The sequence below is a fragment of the Petromyzon marinus genome (genome assembly GCF_048934315.1).
Source record: "Petromyzon marinus isolate PM22_M1 ecotype Great Lakes invasive population chromosome 77 unlocalized genomic scaffold, UKy_Petmar_22M1.pri1.0 chr77_unloc.2, whole genome shotgun sequence".
NCBI lineage: Eukaryota > Metazoa > Chordata > Hyperoartia > Petromyzontiformes > Petromyzontidae > Petromyzon > Petromyzon marinus.
This window is the reverse complement of record NW_027422622.1, coordinates 954,526-977,139: the sequence shown is the minus strand read 5'-3', so window position 1 is coordinate 977,139 and position 22,614 is coordinate 954,526. Positions and strand designations below refer to the sequence as shown.

Below are 22,614 nucleotides of genomic sequence, written 5' to 3'. Positions count from 1 at the left end.
AGAGACTTTAACATTTGAGTCTATGGGAGACTTTAACATTGGAGTTTAAGGTAGACTTTAACATTGGAGTCAATGGGAGACTTTAACATTGGGGTCTATGGGAGACTTTAACATCGGAGTCTATGGGTAGAGACTTTAACATTGGAGTCTATGGGTAGACTTTAACATTGGAGTCTATGGGAGACTTTAACATTGGAGTCTAAGGTAGACTTTAACATTGGAGTATATGGGAGACTTTAACATTGGAGCCTATGGGTAGAGACTTTAACATTGGAGTCTATGGGTAGAGACTTTAACATTGGAGTCTATGGGTAGAGACTTTAACATTGGAGTCTATGGGTAGAGACTTTAACATCGGAGTCTATGGGTAGAGACTTTAACATTGGAGTCTAAGGTAGACTTTAACATTGGAGTCTATGGGTAGAGACTTTAACATTGGAGTCTATGGGAGACTTTAACATTGGAGTCTATGGGTAGAGACTTTAACATTGGAGTCTAAGGTAGACTTTAACATTGGAGTCTATGGGTAGAGACTTTAACATTGGAGTCTATGGGTAGAGACTTTAACATTGGAGTCGTTGGGTAGAGACTTTAACATTGGGGTCTATGGGTAGAGACTTTAACATTGGAGTCTATGGGTAGAGACTTTAACATTGGGGTCTATGGGTAGAGACTTTAACATAGGGGTGTATGGGTAGAGACTTTAACATTGGGGTCTATGGGTAGAGACTTTAACATTGGGTCTATGGGTAGAGACTTTAACATTGGGGTCTATGGGTAGAGACTTTAACATTGGGGTCTAGGGGTAGACACTTTAACATTGGAGTCTATGGGTAGAGACTTTAACATAGGGGTCTATGGGTAGAGACTTTAACATTGGGGTTTATGGGTAGAGACTTTAACATTGGGGTCTATGGGTAGAGACTTTAACATTGGGGTCTAGGGGTAGACACTTTAACATTGGAGTCTATGAGTAGAGACTTTAACATTGGAGTCTATGGGTAGAGACTTTAACATTGGGGTCTAGGGGTAGATACTTTAACATTGGAGTCTATGGGGAGAGACTTTAACATTGGAGACTAGGGGTAAAGACTCGAACATTGGGGTATATGGGTAGAGACTTTAACATTGGAGCCTATGGGTAGAGACTTTAACATTGGAGTCTATGGGTAGAGACTTTAACATTGGGGTCTATGGGTAGAGACTTTAACAATGGAGCCTATGGGTAGAGACTTTAACATTGGAGTCTATGGGTAGAGACTTTAACATTGGGGTCTGTGGGTAGAGACTTTAACATTGGAGCCTATGGGTAGAGACTTTAACATTGGAGTCTATGGGTAGAGACTTTAACATTGGAGTCTATGGGTAGAGACTTTAACATTGGAGTCTATGGGTAGAGACTTTAATATTTGAGTCTATGGGTAGAGACTTTAACATTGGAGTCTATGGGTAGAGACTTTAACATTGGAGTCTATGGGTAGAGACTTTAACATTGGAGTCTATGGGTAGAGACTTTAACATTGGAGTCTATGGGTAGAGACTTTAATATTGGAGTCTATGGGTAGAGACTTTAACATTGGAGTATATGGGTAGAGACTTTAACATTGGAGTCTATGGGAGACTTTAACATTGGAGTCAATGGGTAGAGACTTTAACATTGGAGTCTATGGGTAGAGACTTTAACATTGGAGTCTAGGGGAGACTTTAACATTGGAGTCTATGGGTAGAGACTTTAACATTGGAGTCTATGGGTAGAGACTTTAACATTGGAGTCTATGGGTAGAGACTTTAACATTGGAGTATATGGGTAGAGACTTTAACATTGGAGTCTATGGGAGACTTTAACATTGGAGTCTATGGGTAGAGACTTTAACATTGAAGTCTATGGGTAGAGACTTTAACATTGGAGTCTAAGGTAGACTTTAACATTGGAGTCTATGGGTAGAGACTTTAACATTGGAGTCTATGGGTAGAGACTTTAACATTGGAGCCTATGGGTAGAGACTTTAACATTGGAGTCTATGGGTAGAGACTTTAACATTGGAGTCTATGGGTATAGACGTTAACATTGGAGTCTATGGGTATAGACTTTAACATTGGAGTCTATGGGTAGAGACTTTAACATTTGAGTCTATGGGAGACTTTAACATTGGAGTTTAAGGTAGACTTTAACATTGGAGTCAATGGGAGACTTTAACATTGGGGTCTATGGGAGACTTTAACATCGGAGTCTATGGGTAGAGACTTTAACATTGGAGTCTATGGGTAGACTTTAACATTGGAGTCTATGGGAGACTTTAACATTGGAGTCTAAGGTAGACTTTAACATTGGAGTATATGGGAGACTTTAACATTGGAGCCTATGGGTAGAGACTTTAACATTGGAGTCTATGGGTAGAGACTTTAACATTGGAGTCTATGGGTAGAGACTTTAACATTGGAGTCTATGGGTAGAGACTTTAACATCGGAGTCTATGGGTAGAGACTTTAACATTGGAGTCTAAGGTAGACTTTAACATTGGAGTCTATGGGTAGAGACTTTAACATTGGAGTCTATGGGAGACTTTAACATTGGAGTCTATGGGTAGAGACTTTAACATTGGAGTCTAAGGTAGACTTTAACATTGGAGTCTATGGGTAGAGACTTTAACATTGGAGTCTATGGGTAGAGACTTTAACATTGGAGTCGTTGGGTAGAGACTTTAACATTGGGGTCTATGGGTAGAGACTTTAACATTGGAGTCTATGGGTAGAGACTTTAACATTGGGGTCTATGGGTAGAGACTTTAACATTGGGGTCTATGGGTAGAGACTTTAACATAGGGGTCTATGGGTAGAGACTTTAACATTGGGGTCTATGGGTAGAGACTTTAACATTGGGTCTATGGGTAGAGACTTTAACATTGGGGTCTATGGGTAGAGACTTTAACATTGGGGTCTATGGGTAGAGACTTTAACATTGGAGTCTATGGGTAGAGACTTTAACATTGGAGTCTATGGGTAGAGACTTTAATATTGGGGTCTAGGGGTAGACACTTTAACATTGGAGTCTATGGGTAGAGACTTTAACATAGGGGTCTATGGGTAGAGACTTTAACATTGGGGTCTGTGGGTAGAGACTTTAACATTGGGGTCTATGGGTAGAGACTTTAACATTGGGGTCTAGGGGTAGACACTTTAACATTGGAGTCTATGAGTAGAGACTTTAACATTGGAGTCTATGGGTAGAGACTTTAACATTGGGGTCTAGGGGTAGATACTTTAACATTGGAGTCTATGGGGAGAGACTTTAACATTGGAGACTAGGGGTAGAGACTCTAACATTGGGGTCTATGGGTAGAGACTTTAACATTGGAGCCTATGGGTAGAGACTTTAACATTGGAGTCTATGGGTAGAGACTTTAACATTGGGGTCTATTGGTAGAGACTTTAACAATGGAGCCTATGGGTAGAGACTTTAATATTGGAGTCTATGGGTAGAGACTTTAACATTGGGGTCTGTGGGTAGAGACTTTAACATTGGAGCCTATGGGTAGAGACTTTAACATTGGAGTCTATGGGTAGAGACTTTAACATTGGGGTCCAGGGGTAGATACTTCAACATTGGAGTCTATGGGGGGACTTTAACATTGGAGTCTATGGGTAGAGACTTTAACATTGGAGTCTAGGGGTAGAGACTTTAACATTGGGGTCTATGGGTAGAGACTTTAACATTGGGGTCTAGGGGTAGATACTTTAACATTGGGGTCTATGGGTAGAGACTTTAACATTGGGGTCTATGGGTAGAGACTTTAACATTGGGGTCTATGGGTAGAGACTTTAACATTGGGGTCTATGGGTAGAGACTTTAACATTGGAGTCTATGGGAGACTTTAACATTGAAGTCTATGGGAGACTTTAACATTGGAGTCTATGGGAGACTTTAACATTGGGGTCTATGGGTAGAGACTTTAACATTGGGGTCTATGGGAGACTTTAACATCGGAGTCTATGGGAGACTTTAACATTGGAGTCTATGGGAGACTTTAACATTGGAGTCTATGGGAGACTTTAACATTGGAGTCTATGGGAGACTTTAACATTGGGGTCTATGGGTAGAGACTTTAACATTGGGGTCTATGGGTAGAGACTTTAACATTGGGTCTATGGGAGACTTTAATATTGGAGTCTATGGGAGACTTTAACATTGGAGTCTATGGGTAGAGACTTTAACATTGGAGTCTATGGGAGACTTTAACATTGGAGTATATGGGAGACTTTACCATTGGAGTCTATGGGAGACTTTAACATTGGAGTCTATGCGTAGAGACTTTAACATCAGAGTCTATGGGTAGAGACTTTAACATTGGAGTCTATGGGTAGAGACTTTAACATTGGAGTCTACACTCGACTACTATACACAACTATACACTAGACCACTATACACTGCACTACCATAAACTACACTATTATACACTGCACTACCATAAACTACATTATTATACACTATACACTACATTATTATACACTATACACTACACTACCATAAACTACACTATTATACACTATACACTACATTATTATACACTATACACTACATTATTATGCACTATACACTACATTATTATACACTACATTATTATACACTATACACTACATTAGTATACACTATACACTACACTATTATACACTATACACTACACTATTATACACTATACACTACATTATTATACACTAATAACTACATTATTATACACTATACACTGCATTATTATACACTATACACTACATTATTATACACTACATTATTATACACTATACACTACATTATTATACACTATACACTACATTATTATACACTACACTATTATACACTACATTATTATACACTATACACTACATTAGTATACACTATACACTACACTATTATACACTATACACTACATTATTATACACTACATTATTATACACTATACACTACATTATTATACACTATACACTACATTATTATACACTATACACTACACTATTATACACTATACACTACACTATTATACACTATACACTACACTATTATACACTATACACTACATTATTATACACTACATTATTATACACTACACTATTATACACTATACACTACACTATTATACACTATACACTACATTACTATACACTATACACTACATTATTATACACTACATTACTATACACTATACACTACACTATTATACACTATACACTACACTATTATACACTATACACTACATTACTATACACTACATTATTATACACTACATTATTATACACTATACACTACATTATTATACACTATACACTACACTAGTATACACTATACACTACACTATTATACACTACATTATTATACACTATACACTACACTAGTATACACTATACACTACACTATTATACACTATACACTACACTATTATACACTATACACTACATTATTATACACTACATTATTATACACTATACACTACAATACACACTATACACTACATTATTATAAACTATACACTACACTATTATACACTATACACTACATTATTATACACTATACACTACATTATTATACACTATATTATTATACAATATACACTACATTATTATACACTATACACTACATTATTACACACTATATTATTATACACTACATTATTATACACTATACACTACATTATTATACACTATACACTGCACTACACCATGCCTTTCAACCGCTTATCATTGCCTAACCTGATCTTTGCTGGAGGCGTACCAGGCGAGGTAGAGAGACACAGACCTCCTGTATACCAGGCGAGGTAGTCAACATCTCATAGCCACTGTGATGAGAGACACAGACCTCCTGTAGACCAGGCGAGGTAGTCAACATCTCATAGCCACTGTGATGATGATGATGATGAGAGAGAGACACAGACCTCCTGTACACCAGGCGAGGTAGTCAACATCTCATAGCCACCGTGGTGATGATGAGACACAGACCTCCTGTAGACCAGGCGAGGTAGTCAACATCTCATAGCTACCGTGATGATGAGAGACACAGACCTCTTGTAGTCCAGGCGAGGTAGTCAACATCTCCTAACCACCGTGATGATGATGAGAGACACAGACCTCCTGTATACCAGGCGAGGTAGTCAACATATCATAGCCACCGTGATGAGACACAGACCTCCTGTATACCAGGCGAGGTAGTCAACATCTCATAGCCACCGTGATGATGATGAGAGACACAGACCTCCTGTAGACCAGGCGAGGTAGTCAACATCTCATAGCCACCGTGATGATGATGAGAGACACAGACCTCCTGTAGACCAGGCGAGGTAGTTAACATCTCATAGTCACCGTGATGATGATGATGAGAGAGACACAGACCTCCTGTATACCAGGCGAGGTAGTTAACATCTCATAGCCACCGTGATGATGATGAGAGACACAGACCTCCTGTATACCTAGCGAGGTAGTTAACATCTCATAGTCACCGTGATGATGATGAGAGACACAGACCTCCTGTATACCAGGCGAGGTAGTTAATATCTCATAGCCACCGTGATGATGATGAGAGAGACACAGACCTCCTGTAGACCTGGCGAGGTAGTTAACATCTCATAGTCACCGTGATGATGATGAGAGACACAGACCTCCTGTATACCTAGCGAGGTAGTTAACATCTCATAGTCACCGTGATGATGATGATGATGTGAGAGAGACAGACCTCCTGTAGACCAGGCGAGGTAGTCAACATCTCATAGCCACCGTGATGATGATGATGAGAGAGACACAGACCTCCTGTGTACCAGGCGAGGTAGTTAACATCTCATAGTCACCGTGATGATGATGAGAGACACAGACCTCCTGTAGACCAGGCGAGGTAGTTAACATCTCATAGTCACCGTGATGATGATGATGAGAGAGACACAGACCTCCTGTGGACCTGGCGAGGTAGTCAACATCTCATAGTCACCGTGATGATGATGATGAGACACAGACCTCCTGTAGACCTGGCGAGGTAGTTAACATCTCAGTCACCGTGATGATGATGATGAGAGAGACGCAGACAAATCCACGCGGAAAACGGCGGTGCGAGGTCGTGGACGTTTATTGTCAGGCCGACCTGGGGTGAGTCCAGGAAATCAGTTGAGATACTCCACCTCCTGCTCCTCCACCTCCACCAACACCTCCACCACCTCCACCACCAACACCTCCTCCACCTCGTCCACCACCAACACCACCTACTACTACTCCACCACCAACATCACCTCGTCCACCACCAACATCAACACCTCCTCCTACTCCAACCTCCACCACCACCACCTCGTCCACCTCCACCACCACCACCAACACCACCACCTCGTCCACCTCCACCACCACCAACACCACCACGTCGTCCACCTCCACCACCACCAACACCAACACCACCTCCCTCCACCTCCACCTTCACCTCCTACTCCACCACCAACACCACCACCTCATCTCCACCTCCTACTCCACCACCTCCTCCTCCTTCTACTCCACCACCTCCTCCTCCACCTCCTACTCCACTACCTCCACCTCCTCTTACTCTACCTCCTCCTACTCCTCATACTCCACCTTCTACTCCACCTCCTACTCCTCCTTCTACTCCACCACCTCCTCCTCCTCCACCTACTCCTCCTTCTACTCCACCTCCTCCTCCACCTCCTACTCCACCTCCTACTCCTCCTTCTACTCCACCACCTCCACCTCCTCCTACTCCACCTCCTACTCCACCTCCTCCTACTCCACCACCTCCTACTCCACCTCTTCTTACTCTACCTCCTCCTCCTACTCCACCTCCTCCTACTCCACCACCTCCACCTCCTCCTACTCCACCACCTCGTCTGCTCTCCCGCCCGCATTGACGATGATCTCCAAGTCCGGCATCAGCGAGTAGCTGGGCTCAGAGCCGGCGTCCCAAAACCCTGACAGCTCACCACCATCACCACCATCACCACCACCACCACCACCATCACCACCACCACCACCACCACCACCACCGCCTCCGCCGGTGTGGTGAGGCGCAAGCCGGCGTGGTGAGATCCGGTGAGCTGGGAAGCGGTGGATGGCCGTGTCGTTGAAGACGTCGCAGAGACGCGGAGGCAGCGATGGCAACGGAATCTCCTCCACCACAGCGGAAGCCTCCACACAGACGCACAAAGACACCTTGAGGCCACCACGTGAAGTGTCGGAGGAGGTCACTGGGCAGACCCAGCAGGTGCCACGGGTCGACTGACTGAGATGACTGAGATGACTACTGGCTGATGCACCACACACACACTCACATACACACCTTCACTCACACACACATACACACGTACACACACACACTCACATACACACTCACACTCACACACACCTTCACTCACACTCACACACGTACACACACACACACACACCTTCACTCACACACACACACGTACACACACACACACACACTTTCACTCTCTCATATACACACAAACGTACACACGTACACACACACTCACATACACACTTTCACTCTCACACACACACTTTCACTCACACACACACAGACACACGTACACACACACACACAACAATAACCGCCATTCGCCACTAAGTGGCGGTGACGTCACCACGACGCTTGTGCCAGGCTATGTGCACCCTGAGGCCACGCGAAGTGTCGAACGCCCGCTGGCAGGAGGTCACGGGGCAGACCCAGCAGGTGCCACGGGTCGACTGACTGAGATGACTGAGATGACTACTGGCTGATGCACCACCTGTGCCCCCTACTGTGCCAACCCGCTGTGCTTTAGCCACCCGTCCAGAGCCCCCGTTTGGTCACTGTGGTGGTCACAGACGCCATAAGGGGAGACGGCCAATCGGAATTGGCCTTCTCCCCACAGCACTGTCCACGACAGAGTTGCCCGTCCGGCACCGCGAGGAGGTAGGGGGTTGTTTTGCCGGACTACACATAGACACACACACACACACAACAACAACCGCCATTCGCCACTAAGTGGCGGTGACGTCACCACGATGCTTGTGCCAGGCCATGTGCACCTTGAGGCCACGTGAAGTGTCGAACGCCCGCGGGCTAAGATGACTGAGATGACTGGCTGATGCACCACCTGTGCCCCCTACTGTGCCAACCTGCTGTGCTTTAGCCATCCGGCGCTCCGCTCGTTGTTGTGAGCGTCGCTCCTCCGCCCTCCGTTGTTGTTGGATGGCGACTACCTCCAACTGCCCAGTAGCATCCTTCACGAGCCTCCTCCACAGAGGCCGATCTTGACACCGCTGGTACCGGTCATCGGCAAGTCCACTCAGCTCCACGTCCTCCTGTACCACATCACTCCATCTCTTCTCTAGCCCGTGACAAGCCCGTTTAGCCCCCTCGATCCGGCCGAACAAAAGCTGTTTCGGCATGTGGCGGCAGGGCATGCGGTGGCTGGGCATGCGGGCTACATGACCCAGCCATCGCAGCCTTGCCTGCTGGAGGAGCTCACCGATGGGACCTTGCCCAGATCTTTCAAGGATTTGTGAGCTCCTCACACAATCCAGCCTGGTTAAACCCAGGATGGATTGTAGGCAGGCCAGCCTAAATGTTTCGAACCGGCGAAGATGTTCCATTAGGGGGGTCCACGTTTCGCAAGCGTAGAGAAGGGAGGGAATGACCGTGGCCGAGAAGACCTGAAGCTTAGTTCGGAGCGACAGACCAGGTAGCTTCCACACAGCGTTACGCAAACGATGAAAAGATATTGCCGCTTGACTGATTCGGAGTGAGACCTCTGCTGTTAAACTGGAGCCGGTCATAAGCACACTGTCCAGGTAAGGGAATCTCTCCACTCTCTCCACAACTGCCCCATCACCGATTGGGAGTTGTGGGGGTGGAGTGTCCGATGGTACAACATACCCAGGCAGGTGCTTAGTTTTGGTGGGGCTGATGGTAAGGCCCCATCTCTTAGTGTCACGCTCCAGTCTCAGCAGCAGCGTCTCCAACTCCTCCTCTGAATGAGCAGTTATTACAAAATCATGGGCATACATAACGTGGTTGAGCAATAGGGAGCCATCCCTTGACCGCATCCGGGTATGTGTACCATATGGAGATTCCCACGGTACAGCTATTGAAGGCTTCACGAACTATGTGGTCAAAATAGATGTTAAATAATGTGGGAGCCAGAGGATATCCCTGTCGCACCCCAAGGTGTTCAGGGAATGGCTCTGACTCCCGGCCACGTAGTATTACCCGGGCCCGCTCACCATCATGAAGGTCCTTAATGATCGTGAGCAGAGGGTCAGGTACTCCAAAAGCACGAAGAACAACCCATAGCTCAGGCCTACTGATGGTATCATAGGCCTTGACCAGGTCAATAAAGCAGAGATGTAGGTCTTGCTGGAATTCCCAATTCCCTACATCTCTGCTGTAGCAGACGGACAGAAAATATGGCATCTGTGCAGGACCGCCCTTTCCTGAAACCGGATTGGAGCTCTGCAAGCCTCTCCTCAGCGTGCCTGGCAAGGCGATGTTGAATAATCCTTGCCAGGACCTTTCCCGGCACACTGAGGAGTGAGATGCCCCTGTAGTTGTTACAGTCTGTGCGGTCCCCCTTCTTAAAGAGGGGGACCACCAGGGCATCCTTCCAATCCTGCGGAACCCGTCCAGTGGTCCAGACTGTGGTCCAGTTGTTATGATGTTATGTCATATAGGGCAGTCTGTGCACAAACGCCACCCTCCCTCAGCATTTCACTTGGGCGATCATCTCTGCCTGCTGCCTTTCCTGGTCTCAGATTCCGGATCGCCATCAGTACTTCCTCAACAGATGGCACCTCAGCCAGCCACTCACAGGGGGTGACTTCTTACAATATTTGAGGCACTGCAGCCTCAGCAGGGTCATCCCCACTTTGTCCCACAATGTTTTCCTGGCTGAGGGATTTCCCCTCCCCCAGGACCTCACAGAAATGCTCAGCAAATCTGCAAACCTGTTCCTGGGGGTCGGAGATAGGATCACCGTTTTTTCCCCTATTAATGGTAATAGGTGTGGTGCTGCAGGTTACTTTTTTGAGGGAGTTAAATAGAGATTTGTGATCACGGGCCACTGAGGCAGACTCCATCTCCTCAGCAACCCGCGACAACCACCCATCCTTGCAGCGCCTCACGGCTCTCCGAACCTCCGAGCGAAGGCTGCGGTAAGCCTCCTCATTCTCTGACGTGGGATTCTGTAGCCGATGACAGTGGGCCTGTCGCTTTTTCTCAACCATCCTGAACACATCCTCTGTCAGCCAGGGTCTCTGGGGAGGTCTGGACCGCGTACCCAAAGCAGCCATTGCAGCTGCATGAGTCACAGTCCTAAACCTCGCCCATTTACCCTCGACATCAGGAGGAGTCGGGGACGATGCCAATCCCAGCCGCAAGCGATGATGAAATTCTCGCTTGCAACTTTCATCAGATAACTGAGACCAGGCCACTTTAGGTTGGAATGGGGTCCTGGGTGTACACCCACCACCGGAGTGGAAGAATGGCAGGCGCATCTTACAGATGACTAGTCGATGGTCAGAGGGCAGATCAGCTCCACGGTAGGTCCTGGTGTCAAGGACATGGGCTCGCATCCGCTGGTCCGTCACTATGTAGTCCAGCAGATGTTCTTGCTTGGACCCGGCATGCATCCATGATGTTGTGTGGATGCGCCGATGCCGGAACAGCGTGTTGGTAATTACAAGCCCATGGGCTGCACAAACATCTAGCAGCCTCCTACCGTTGTTATTGAGCTGATCTGGCCCATGCCTTCCAATCACTCCAGACCAGGTGCCAGCATCATGACCAACTCGGGCATTGAAGTCACCCAACAAGATGACTCTATCCCGAGGGGCCACTTTCGCCAGCACCTGTGACAGGAGGTCATAGAAGGCATCTGACTCATCGGCTTTGCCTGTATCCCTCCACGGATGTCCGTCTTCGGTGGGGGCATAAGTAACCACGACCACCACTCCTCGCCTCTGGTTGATGGGAAGGCGAGCCCAAAGTAGCCTGGGGCTTACAGCTTCCCACACCTCACCGCCACGCTCCCACGCCCCCTTCATTATTTTGTTCAGAAGAAGAGCCAGACCCTGTTGTTTGGCAGTCTGCTGCCCCGAGTAGAGGTGAAACGTGAATGTGGTGGTGATGGTGGTGATGGTGGCTGTGGTGGTGATGGTGGTGGTGATGGTGGTGATGGTGGTGATGGTGGCTGTGGTGGTGATGGTGGTGGTGATGGTGGTGATGGTGGCTGTGGTGATGATGGTGGTGATGGTGGTGATGGTGCTGGTGGCTGTGGTGATGATGGTGGTGGTGGTGATGGTGGCTGTGGTGGTGATGACGGTGATAGTGGTGGTGGTGGTGATGGTGGCTGTGGTGGTGATGGTGGTGCTGATGGTGGCTGTGGTGGTGATGATGGTGATGGTGCTGGTGGCTGTGGTGGTGATGATGGTGATAGTAGTGATGGTGGTGTTGGTGGCTGTGGTGGTGATGGTGGTGGTGGCTGTGGTGGTGATGGTGGCTGTGGTGGTGGTGGTGATGATGGTGATAGTGGTGGTGGTGGTGATAGTGGCTGTGGTGATGATGGTGGTGGTCGTGGTGATGGTGGCTGTGGTGGTGATGATGGTGATAGTGGTGGTGATGGTGGCTGTGGTGGTGATGGTGATAGTAGTGATGGTGGTGATGGTGGCTGTGGTGGTGATGATGGTGATAGTAGTGATGGTGGTGATGGTGGCTGTGGTGATGGTGGTGGTGATGGTGATGGTGGCTGTAGTGATGATGGTGGCTGTAGTGATGATGGTGGTGGTGGTGATGATGGTGATAGTGATGGTGGTGATGGTGGCAGTGGTGATGATGGTGGTGGTGGTGATGGTGGCTGTGGTGATGATGGTGGTGGTGGTGGTGTTGGTGGTGGTGGTAATGGTGGTGATGGTGGCTGTAGTGATGGTGGTGATGGTGGCTGTAGTGATGGTGGTGATGGTGGTGATGGTGGCTGTGATGGTGTTGGAGTCTGTCGTAGTGGTGGTGATGATGTCATAACTCACCTTATGGATGAGTCTGTAGTCTCGGTCTAGAATTCTGGATGGAAGACTGTAAATACATCATCGCCATCATCATCACCATCAACATCACCATCATCAACATCATCAACATCATCATCAACATTATCATCAACATCATCATCATCACCATTATTATCATTACCACCTTTACCATCACACCCACCACCATCATCATCATCATCACAATCACCACCACTACCACCACCATTATCACCGCCATCATAGAAACATGGAGATAAACAGAGACTCACAGAGACTCAAAGACACACCCAGAGACTCACAGAGACACACAGAGACTCACAGAGACTCATGGAGACTCACAGAGACACACTGAGACTCACAGAGACACACAGAGACTCACAGAGACCCACAGAGACACACGGAGACTCACGGAGACTCACAGAGACTCACGGAGACACGCAGAGACTCACAGAAACTCACAGAGACCCACAGAGACACACAGAGACTCACAGAGACACACAGAGAGACACACAGACACACACAGAGACACACAGAGACTCACAGAGACTCACAGACACACAGAGATCCACACAGAGACACACGGGGACTCACAGAGACCCGCAGAGACTCACAGAAACTCACAGAGACTCACAGACACACAGAGATCCACACAGAGACACACAGAGACTCACAGAGACCCACAGAGACTCACAGAAACTCACAGAGACTCACAGACACACAGAGATCCACACAGAGACACACAGAGACTCAGAGACCCACAGAGACACACACAGAGACACACGGAGACACACAGAAACTCACAGAGACACACAGAGACTCACAGAGACTCACAGAGACACACAGAGACTCACAGAGACACACAGAGACTCACAGAGACTCACAGACACACAGAGATCCACACAGAGACACACAGAGACTCAGAGACTCACAGAGACTCACAGAGACACACAGAGAGACACACAGACACACACAGAGACCCACAGAGACACACACAGAGACTCACAGAGACTCACACAGAGACACACAGAGACTCACAGAGACTCACAGACACACACAGAAACTCACAGAGACTCACAGAGACTCACAGAGACACAGAGACACACAGAGACTCAGAGACTCACAGAGACACACACAGAGACTCACAGAGACACACACAGAGACTCACAGAGACACTCACAGAAACTCACAGAGACACACAGAGACCCACAGAGACACAGAGACCCACAGAGACACACAGAGAGACAGACAGAGACTCACAGACACACACAGAAACTCACAGAGACTCACAGAGACACACAGACACACACAGAGACACACAGAGACTCACAGAGACACACAGAGACACACAGAGACTCACAGAGACACACAGACACACACAGAGACACACAGAGACTCAGAGAGACTTACAGAGACTCACAGAGACACACAGAGACTCAGAGAGACACACAGAGACACACAGAGACCCACAGAGACTCACAGACACACACAGAAACTCACAGAGACTCACAGAGACACACAGACACACACAGAGACACACAGAGACTCACAGAGACACACAGAGACACACAGAGACTCACAGAGACACACAGACACACACAGAGACACACAGAGACTCAGAGAGGCTCACAGAGACTCACAGAGACACACAGAGACTCAGAGAGACACACAGAGACACACAGAGACTCACGTAGACTCACAGACACCCACAGAGACACACAGAGACCCACAGAGACTCACAGACACACACAGAAACTCACAGAAACTCACAGAGACTCACAGAGACTCACAGAGACACACAGAGACACACACAGAGACACACAGAGACTCACAGAGACACACAGAGACTCACAGAGACACACAGAGACTCACAGAAACTCACAGAGACTCACAGAGACTCACAGAGACCCACAGAGACTCACAGAGACTCACAGATACACACAGAGACACACAGAGACTCACAGAGACACACGGAGACTCACAGAAACTCACAGAGACGCATAGAGACTCACAGAGACACACAGAGACTCACAAAAACACACAGAGAGACACACAGATACACAGAGACTCACAGAGACTCACAGAGACACACAGAGACTCACAGAGACTCAAAGACACACACAGACACTCACAGAGACACGCAGAGACACACAGAGACTCACAGAGACACACAGAGACACACAGAGAGACACACAGAGACTCACAGAGACTCACAGACACACAGAGATCCACACAGAGACACACAGAGACTCACAGAGACCCACAGAGACACACGGAGACTCACGGAGACTCACAGAGACTCACAGAGACCCACAGAGACACACAGAGACTCACAGAGACACACAGAGAGACACACAGACACACACAGAGACACACAGAGACTCACAGAGACTCACAGACACACAGAGATCCACACAGAGACACACGGAGACTCACAGAGACCCGCAGAGACTCACAGAAACTCACAGAGACTCACAGACACACAGAGATCCACACAGAGACACACAGAGACTCACAGAGACCCACAGAGACTCACAGAAACTCACAGAGACTCACAGACACACAGAGATCCACACAGAGACACACAGAGACTCACAGAGACACAGAGACACACAGAGACTCAGAGACTCACAGAGACACACACAGAGACTCACAGAGACACACACAGAGACTCACAGAGACACACACAGAAACTCACAGAGACACACAGAGACCCACAGAGACACAGAGACCCACAGAGACACACAGAGAGACAGACAGAGACTCACAGACACACACAGAAACTCACAGAGACTCACAGAGACACACAGACACACACAGAGACACACAGAGACTCACAGAGACACACAGAGACACACAGAGACTCACAGAGACACACAGACACACACAGAGACACACAGAGACTCAGAGAGACTTACAGAGACTCACAGAGACACACAGAGACTCAGAGAGACACACAGAGACACACAGAGACCCACAGAGACTCACAGACACACACAGAAACTCACAGAGACTCACAGAGACACACAGACACACACAGAGACACACAGAGACTCACAGAGACACACAGAGACACACAGAGACTCACAGAGACACACAGACACACACAGAGACACACAGAGACTCAGAGAGACTCACAGAGACTCACAGAGACACACAGAGACTCAGAGAGACACACAGAGACACACAGAGACTCACGTAGACTCACAGACACCCACAGAGACACACAGAGACCCACAGAGACTCACAGACACACACAGAAACTCACAGAAACTCACAGAGACTCACAGAGACTCACAGAGACACACAGAGACACACACAGAGACACACAGAGACTCACAGAGACACACAGAGACTCACAGAGACACACAGAGACTCACAGAAACTCACAGAGACTCACAGAGACTCACAGAGACCCACAGAGACTCACAGAGACTCACAGATACACACAGAGACACACAGAGACTCACAGAGACACACGGAGACTCACAGAAACTCACAGAGACGCATAGAGACTCACAGAGACACACAGAGACTCACAAAAACACACAGAGAGACACACAGACACACAGAGACTCACATAGACTCACAGAGACACACAGAGACTCACAGAGACTCAAAGACACACACAGACACTCACAGAGACACGCAGAGACACACAGAGACTCACAGAGACACACAGAGACACACAGAGAGACACACAGAGACTCACAGAGACTCACAGACACACAGAGATCCACACAGAGACACACAGAGACTCACAGAGACCCACAGAGACACACGGAGACTCACGGAGACTCACAGAGACTCACAGAGACCCACAGAGACACACAGAGACTCACAGAGACACACAGAGAGACACACAGACACACACAGAGACACACAGAGACTCACAGAGACTCACAGACACACAGAGATCCACACAGAGACACACGGAGACTCACAGAGACCCGCAGAGACTCACAGAAACTCACAGAGACTCACAGACACACAGAGATCCACACAGAGACATACAGAGACTCACAGAGACCCACAGAGACTCACAGAAACTCACAGAGACTCACAGACACACAGAGATCCACACAGAGACACACAGAGACTCAGAGACTCACAGAGACTCACAGAGACACACTGAGAGACACACAGACACACAGAGACTCACAGAGACACACAGAGAGACACACAAACACACACAGAGACCCACAGAGACACACACAGAGACTCACAGAGACTCACAGAGACACACAGAGACTCAGAGAGACACACAGAGACACACAGAGACTCACGTAGACTCACAGACACCCACAGAGACACACAGAGACCCACAAAGACTCATAGACACACACAGAGACTCACAGACACACACAGAAACTCACAAAGACTTACAGAGACTCACAGAGACTCACAGAAACTCACAGAGACACACAGAGACACACATAGACCCACAGAGACTCACAGACACACAGAGACACACAGAGACTCACAGAGACACACACAGAGACCCACAGAGACTCACAGACACACAGAAACTCACAGAGACCCGCAGAGACCAACAGAAACTCACAGAAACTCACAGAGACACACAGAAACTCACAGAGACTCACAGATACACACAGAGACTCACAGAAACTCACAGACACACACAGAGACTCACGGAGACACACAAAGACTCACAGAGACACACAGAGACTCACAGAGACACACAGAGACTCACAGAGACCCACAGACACACACAGAGACTCACAGAGACACACGGAGACTCACAGACTCATAGAGACTCACAGACACACACAGAGACTCACAGACACACACAGAGACTCACAGAGACCCACAGAGACTCACAGACACACACAGACACACACAGAGACTCACAGAGACTCACAGACACACAGAGATCCACACAGAGACACACGGAGACTCACAAAGACCCGCAGAGACTCACAGAAACTCGCAGAGACTCACAGACACACAGAGATCCACACAGAGACACACAGAGACTCACAGAGACCCACAGAGACTCACAGAAACTCACAGAGACTCACAGACACACAGAGATCCACACAGAGACACACAGAGACTCAGAGACCCACAGAGACACACACAGAGACACACGGAGACTCACAGACACACAGAAACTCACAGAGACACACAGAGACTCACAGAGACCCACAGAGACTCACAGACACACACAGAGATCCACACAGAGACTCACAGAGACTCACAGAGACACACTGAGAGACACACAGACACACAGAGACCCACAGAGACCCACAGAGACCCACAGAGACTCACAGACACACACAGAGACTCACGGAGACTCACAGAGACCCACAGAGACCCACAGAGACCCACAGAGACTCACAGAGACACACACAGAGACTCACAGAGACTCACAGAGACCCACAGAGACTCACAGACACACACAGAGACTCACGGAGACTCACAGAGACCCACAGAGACCCACAGAGACTCACAGAGACTCACAGAGACTCACAGACACACACAGAGACCCACAGAAACTCACAGACACACACAGAGACACACAGAGACTCACAGAGATTCACAGACACACACAGAGAGTCACAGAGACCCACAGAGACTCACAGACACACACAGACACACACAGAGACTCACAGAGACCCATAGAGACTCACATAGACTCACAGACACACAGAGATCCACACAGAGACTCACAGAGACCCACAGAGACACACAGAGACCCACAGAGACACACAGAGACTCACAGACACACACAGAGACTCACAGAGACCCACAGAGACTCACAGAGACACACAGACACACACAGAGACTCACAGAGACTCACAGACACACAGAGATCCACACAGAGACTCACAGAGACCCACAGAGACTCACAGAGACTCAGAGAGACACACAGATACACACAGAGACTCACAGAGACTCACAGAGACTCACAGAGACACACAGAGACTCAGAGAGACACAGAGACACACAGAGACTCACGTAGACTCAGAGACACCCACAGAGACACACACAGATACACACAGAGACTCACAGACACACAGAAACTCACAGAGACACACAGAGACACACAGAGACTCACGGAGACTCACAGAAACTCACAGAGACTCACGGACACACAGAGATCCACACAGAGACTCACAGAGACCCACAGAGACTCACAGAGACTCACAGAGACCCACAGAGACTCACAGAGACACAGAGATCCACACAGAGACTCACAGAGACCCACAGACACACACAGAGACTCACAGAGACCCACAGAGACTCACAGAGACTCACGGAGACTCACAGAGACCCACAGAGACCCACAGAGACTCACAGAGACTCACAGAGACCCACAGAGACTCACAGAGACACAGAGATCCACACAGAGACTCACAGAGACTCACAGACACACACAGAGATCCACACAGAGACCCACAGAGACTCACATAGACTCACAGACACACAGAGATCCACACAGAGACTCACAGAGACCCACAGAGACACACAGAGATACACAGAGACTCACAGAGACCCACAGAGACACACAGAGACTCACAGACACACACAGAGACTCACAGAGACCCACAGAGACTCACAGAGACACACAGACACACACAGAGACTCACAGAGACTCACAGACACACAGAGATCCACACAGAGACTCACAGAGACCCACAGAGACTCACAGAGACTCAGAGAGACACACAGAGACACACAGAGACTCACAGAGACTCACAGAGACTCACAGAGACACACAGAGACTCAGAGAGACACACAGAGACACACAGAGACTCACGTAGACTCAGAGACACCCACAGAGACACACACAGATACACACAGAGACTCACAGACACACAGAAACTCACAGAGACACACAGAGACACACAGAGATCCACACAGAGACTCACAGAGACCCACAGAGACTCACGGACACACAGAGATCCACACAGAGACTCACAGAGACCCACAGAGACTCACAGAGACTCACAGAGACCCAGAGACTCACAGAGACACAGAGATCCACACAGAGACTCACAGAGACCCACAGACACACACAGAGACTCACAGAGACCCACAGAGACTCACAGAGACTCACGGAGACTCACAGAGACCCACAGAGACCCACAGAGACTCACAGAGACTCACAGAGACTCACAGAGACACAGAGATCCACACAGAGACTCACAGAGACTCACAGACACACACAGAGATCCACACAGAGACCCACAGAGACCCACAGAGACACACAGACACACACAGAGACCCACAGAGACACAGAGACCCACAGAGACACACAGAGAGACAGACAGAGACTCACAGACACACACAGAAACTCACAGAGACTCACAGAGACACACAGACACACACAGAGACACACAGAGACTCACAGAGACACACAGAGACACACAGAGACTCACAGAGACACACAGACACACACAGAGACACACAGAGACTCAGAGAGACTTACAGAGACTCACAGAGACACACAGAGACTCAGAGAGACACACAGAGACACACAGAGACCCACAGAGACTCACAGACACACACAGAAACTCACAGAGACTCACAGAGACACACAGACACACACAGAGACACACAGAGACTCACAGAGACACACAGAGACACACAGAGACTCACAGAGACACACAGACACACACAGAGACACACAGAGACTCAGAGAGACTCACAGAGACTCACAGAGACACACAGAGACTCAGAGAGACACACAGAGACACACAGAGACTCACGTAGACTCACAGACACCCACAGAGACACACAGAGACCCACAGAGACTCACAGACACACACAGAAACTCACAGAAACTCACAGAGACTCACAGAGACTCACAGAGACACACAGAGACACACACAGAGACACACAGAGACTCACAGAGACACACAGAGACTCACAGAGACACACAGAGACTCACAGAAACTCACAGAGACTCACAGAGACTCACAGAGACCCACAGAGACTCACAGAGACTCACAGATACACACAGAGACACACAGAGACTCACAGAGACACACGGAGACTCACAGAAACTCACAGAGACGCATAGAGACTCACAGAGACACACAGAGACTCACAAAAACACACAGAGAGACACACAGACACACAGAGACTCACAGAGACTCACAGAGACACACAGAGACTCACAGAGACTCAAAGACACACACAGACACTCACAGAGACACGCAGAGACACACAGAGACTCACAGAGACACACAGAGACACACAGAGAGACACACAGAGACTCACAGAGACTCACAGACACACAGAGATCCACACAGAGACACACAGAGACTCACAGAGACCCACAGAGACACACGGAGACTCACGGAGACTCACAGAGACTCACAGAGACCCACAGAGACACACAGAGACTCACAGAGACACACAGAGAGACACACAGACACACACAGAGACACACAGAGACTCACAGAGACTCACAGACACACAGAGATCCACACAGAGACACACGGAGACTCACAGAGACCCGCAGAGACTCACAGAAACTCACAGAGACTCACAGACACACAGAGATCCACACAGAGACATACAGAGACTCACAGAGACCCACAGAGACTCACAGAAACTCACAGAGACTCACAGACACACAGAGATCCACACAGAGACACACAGAGACTCAGAGACTCACAGAGACTCACAGAGACACACTGAGAGACACACAGACACACAGAGACTCACAGAGACACACAGAGAGACACACAAACACACACAGAGACCCACAGAGACACACACAGAGACTCACAGAGACTCACAGAGACACACAGAGACTCAGAGAGACACACAGAGACACACAGAGACTCACGTAGACTCACAGACACCCACAGAGACACACAGAGACCCACAAAGACTCACAGACACACACAGAGACTCACAGACACACACAGAAACTCACAAAGACTTACAGAGACTCACAGAGACTCACAGAAACTCACAGAGACACACAGAGACACACATAGACCCACAGAGACTCACAGACACACAGAGACACACAGAGACTCACAGAGACACACACAGAGACCCACAGAGACTCACAGACACACAGAAACTCACAGAGACCCGCAGAGACCAACAGAAACTCACAGAAACTCACAGAGACACACAGAAACTCACAGAGACTCACAGATACACACAGAGACTCACAGAAACTCACAGACACACACAGAGACTCACGGAGACACACAAAGACTCACAGAGACACACAGAGACTCACAGAGACACACAGAGACTCACAGAGACCCACAGACACACACAGAGACTCACAGAGACACACGGAGACTCACAGACTCATAGAGACTCACAGACACACACAGAGACTCACAGACACACACAGAGACTCACAGAGACCCACAGAGACTCACAGACACACACAGACACACACAGAGACTCACAGAGACTCACAGACACACAGAGATCCACACAGAGACACACGGAGACTCACAAAGACCCGCAGAGACTCACAGAAACTCGCAGAGACTCACAGACACACAGAGATCCACACAGAGACACACAGAGACTCACAGAGACCCACAGAGACTCACAGAAACTCACAGAGACTCACAG

General features: G+C 48.3%; 1 protein-coding gene across 3 annotated transcripts in view; it reads right to left on the bottom strand.

The window, feature by feature from the left end:
• Window positions 1–7,081: 7,081 nt before the first annotated feature.
• SRRD (SRR1 domain containing) overlaps window positions 7,082–22,614 on the bottom strand; it is an 84,414-nt gene continuing 68,881 nt past the window's right edge. For all 3 annotated transcript variants that reach the window (XM_076058603.1, XM_076058601.1, XM_076058602.1), the window contains 2 exons: window positions 13,036–13,081; window positions 7,082–8,157 (listed from right to left, as the gene is read on the bottom strand). In XM_076058603.1, coding sequence (XP_075914718.1) covers window positions 7,843–8,157; window positions 13,036–13,081 — 361 coding nt within the window. In that variant the 3' untranslated portion in view covers window positions 7,082–7,842. The remainder of the gene's footprint in view (window positions 8,158–13,035; window positions 13,082–22,614) is intronic.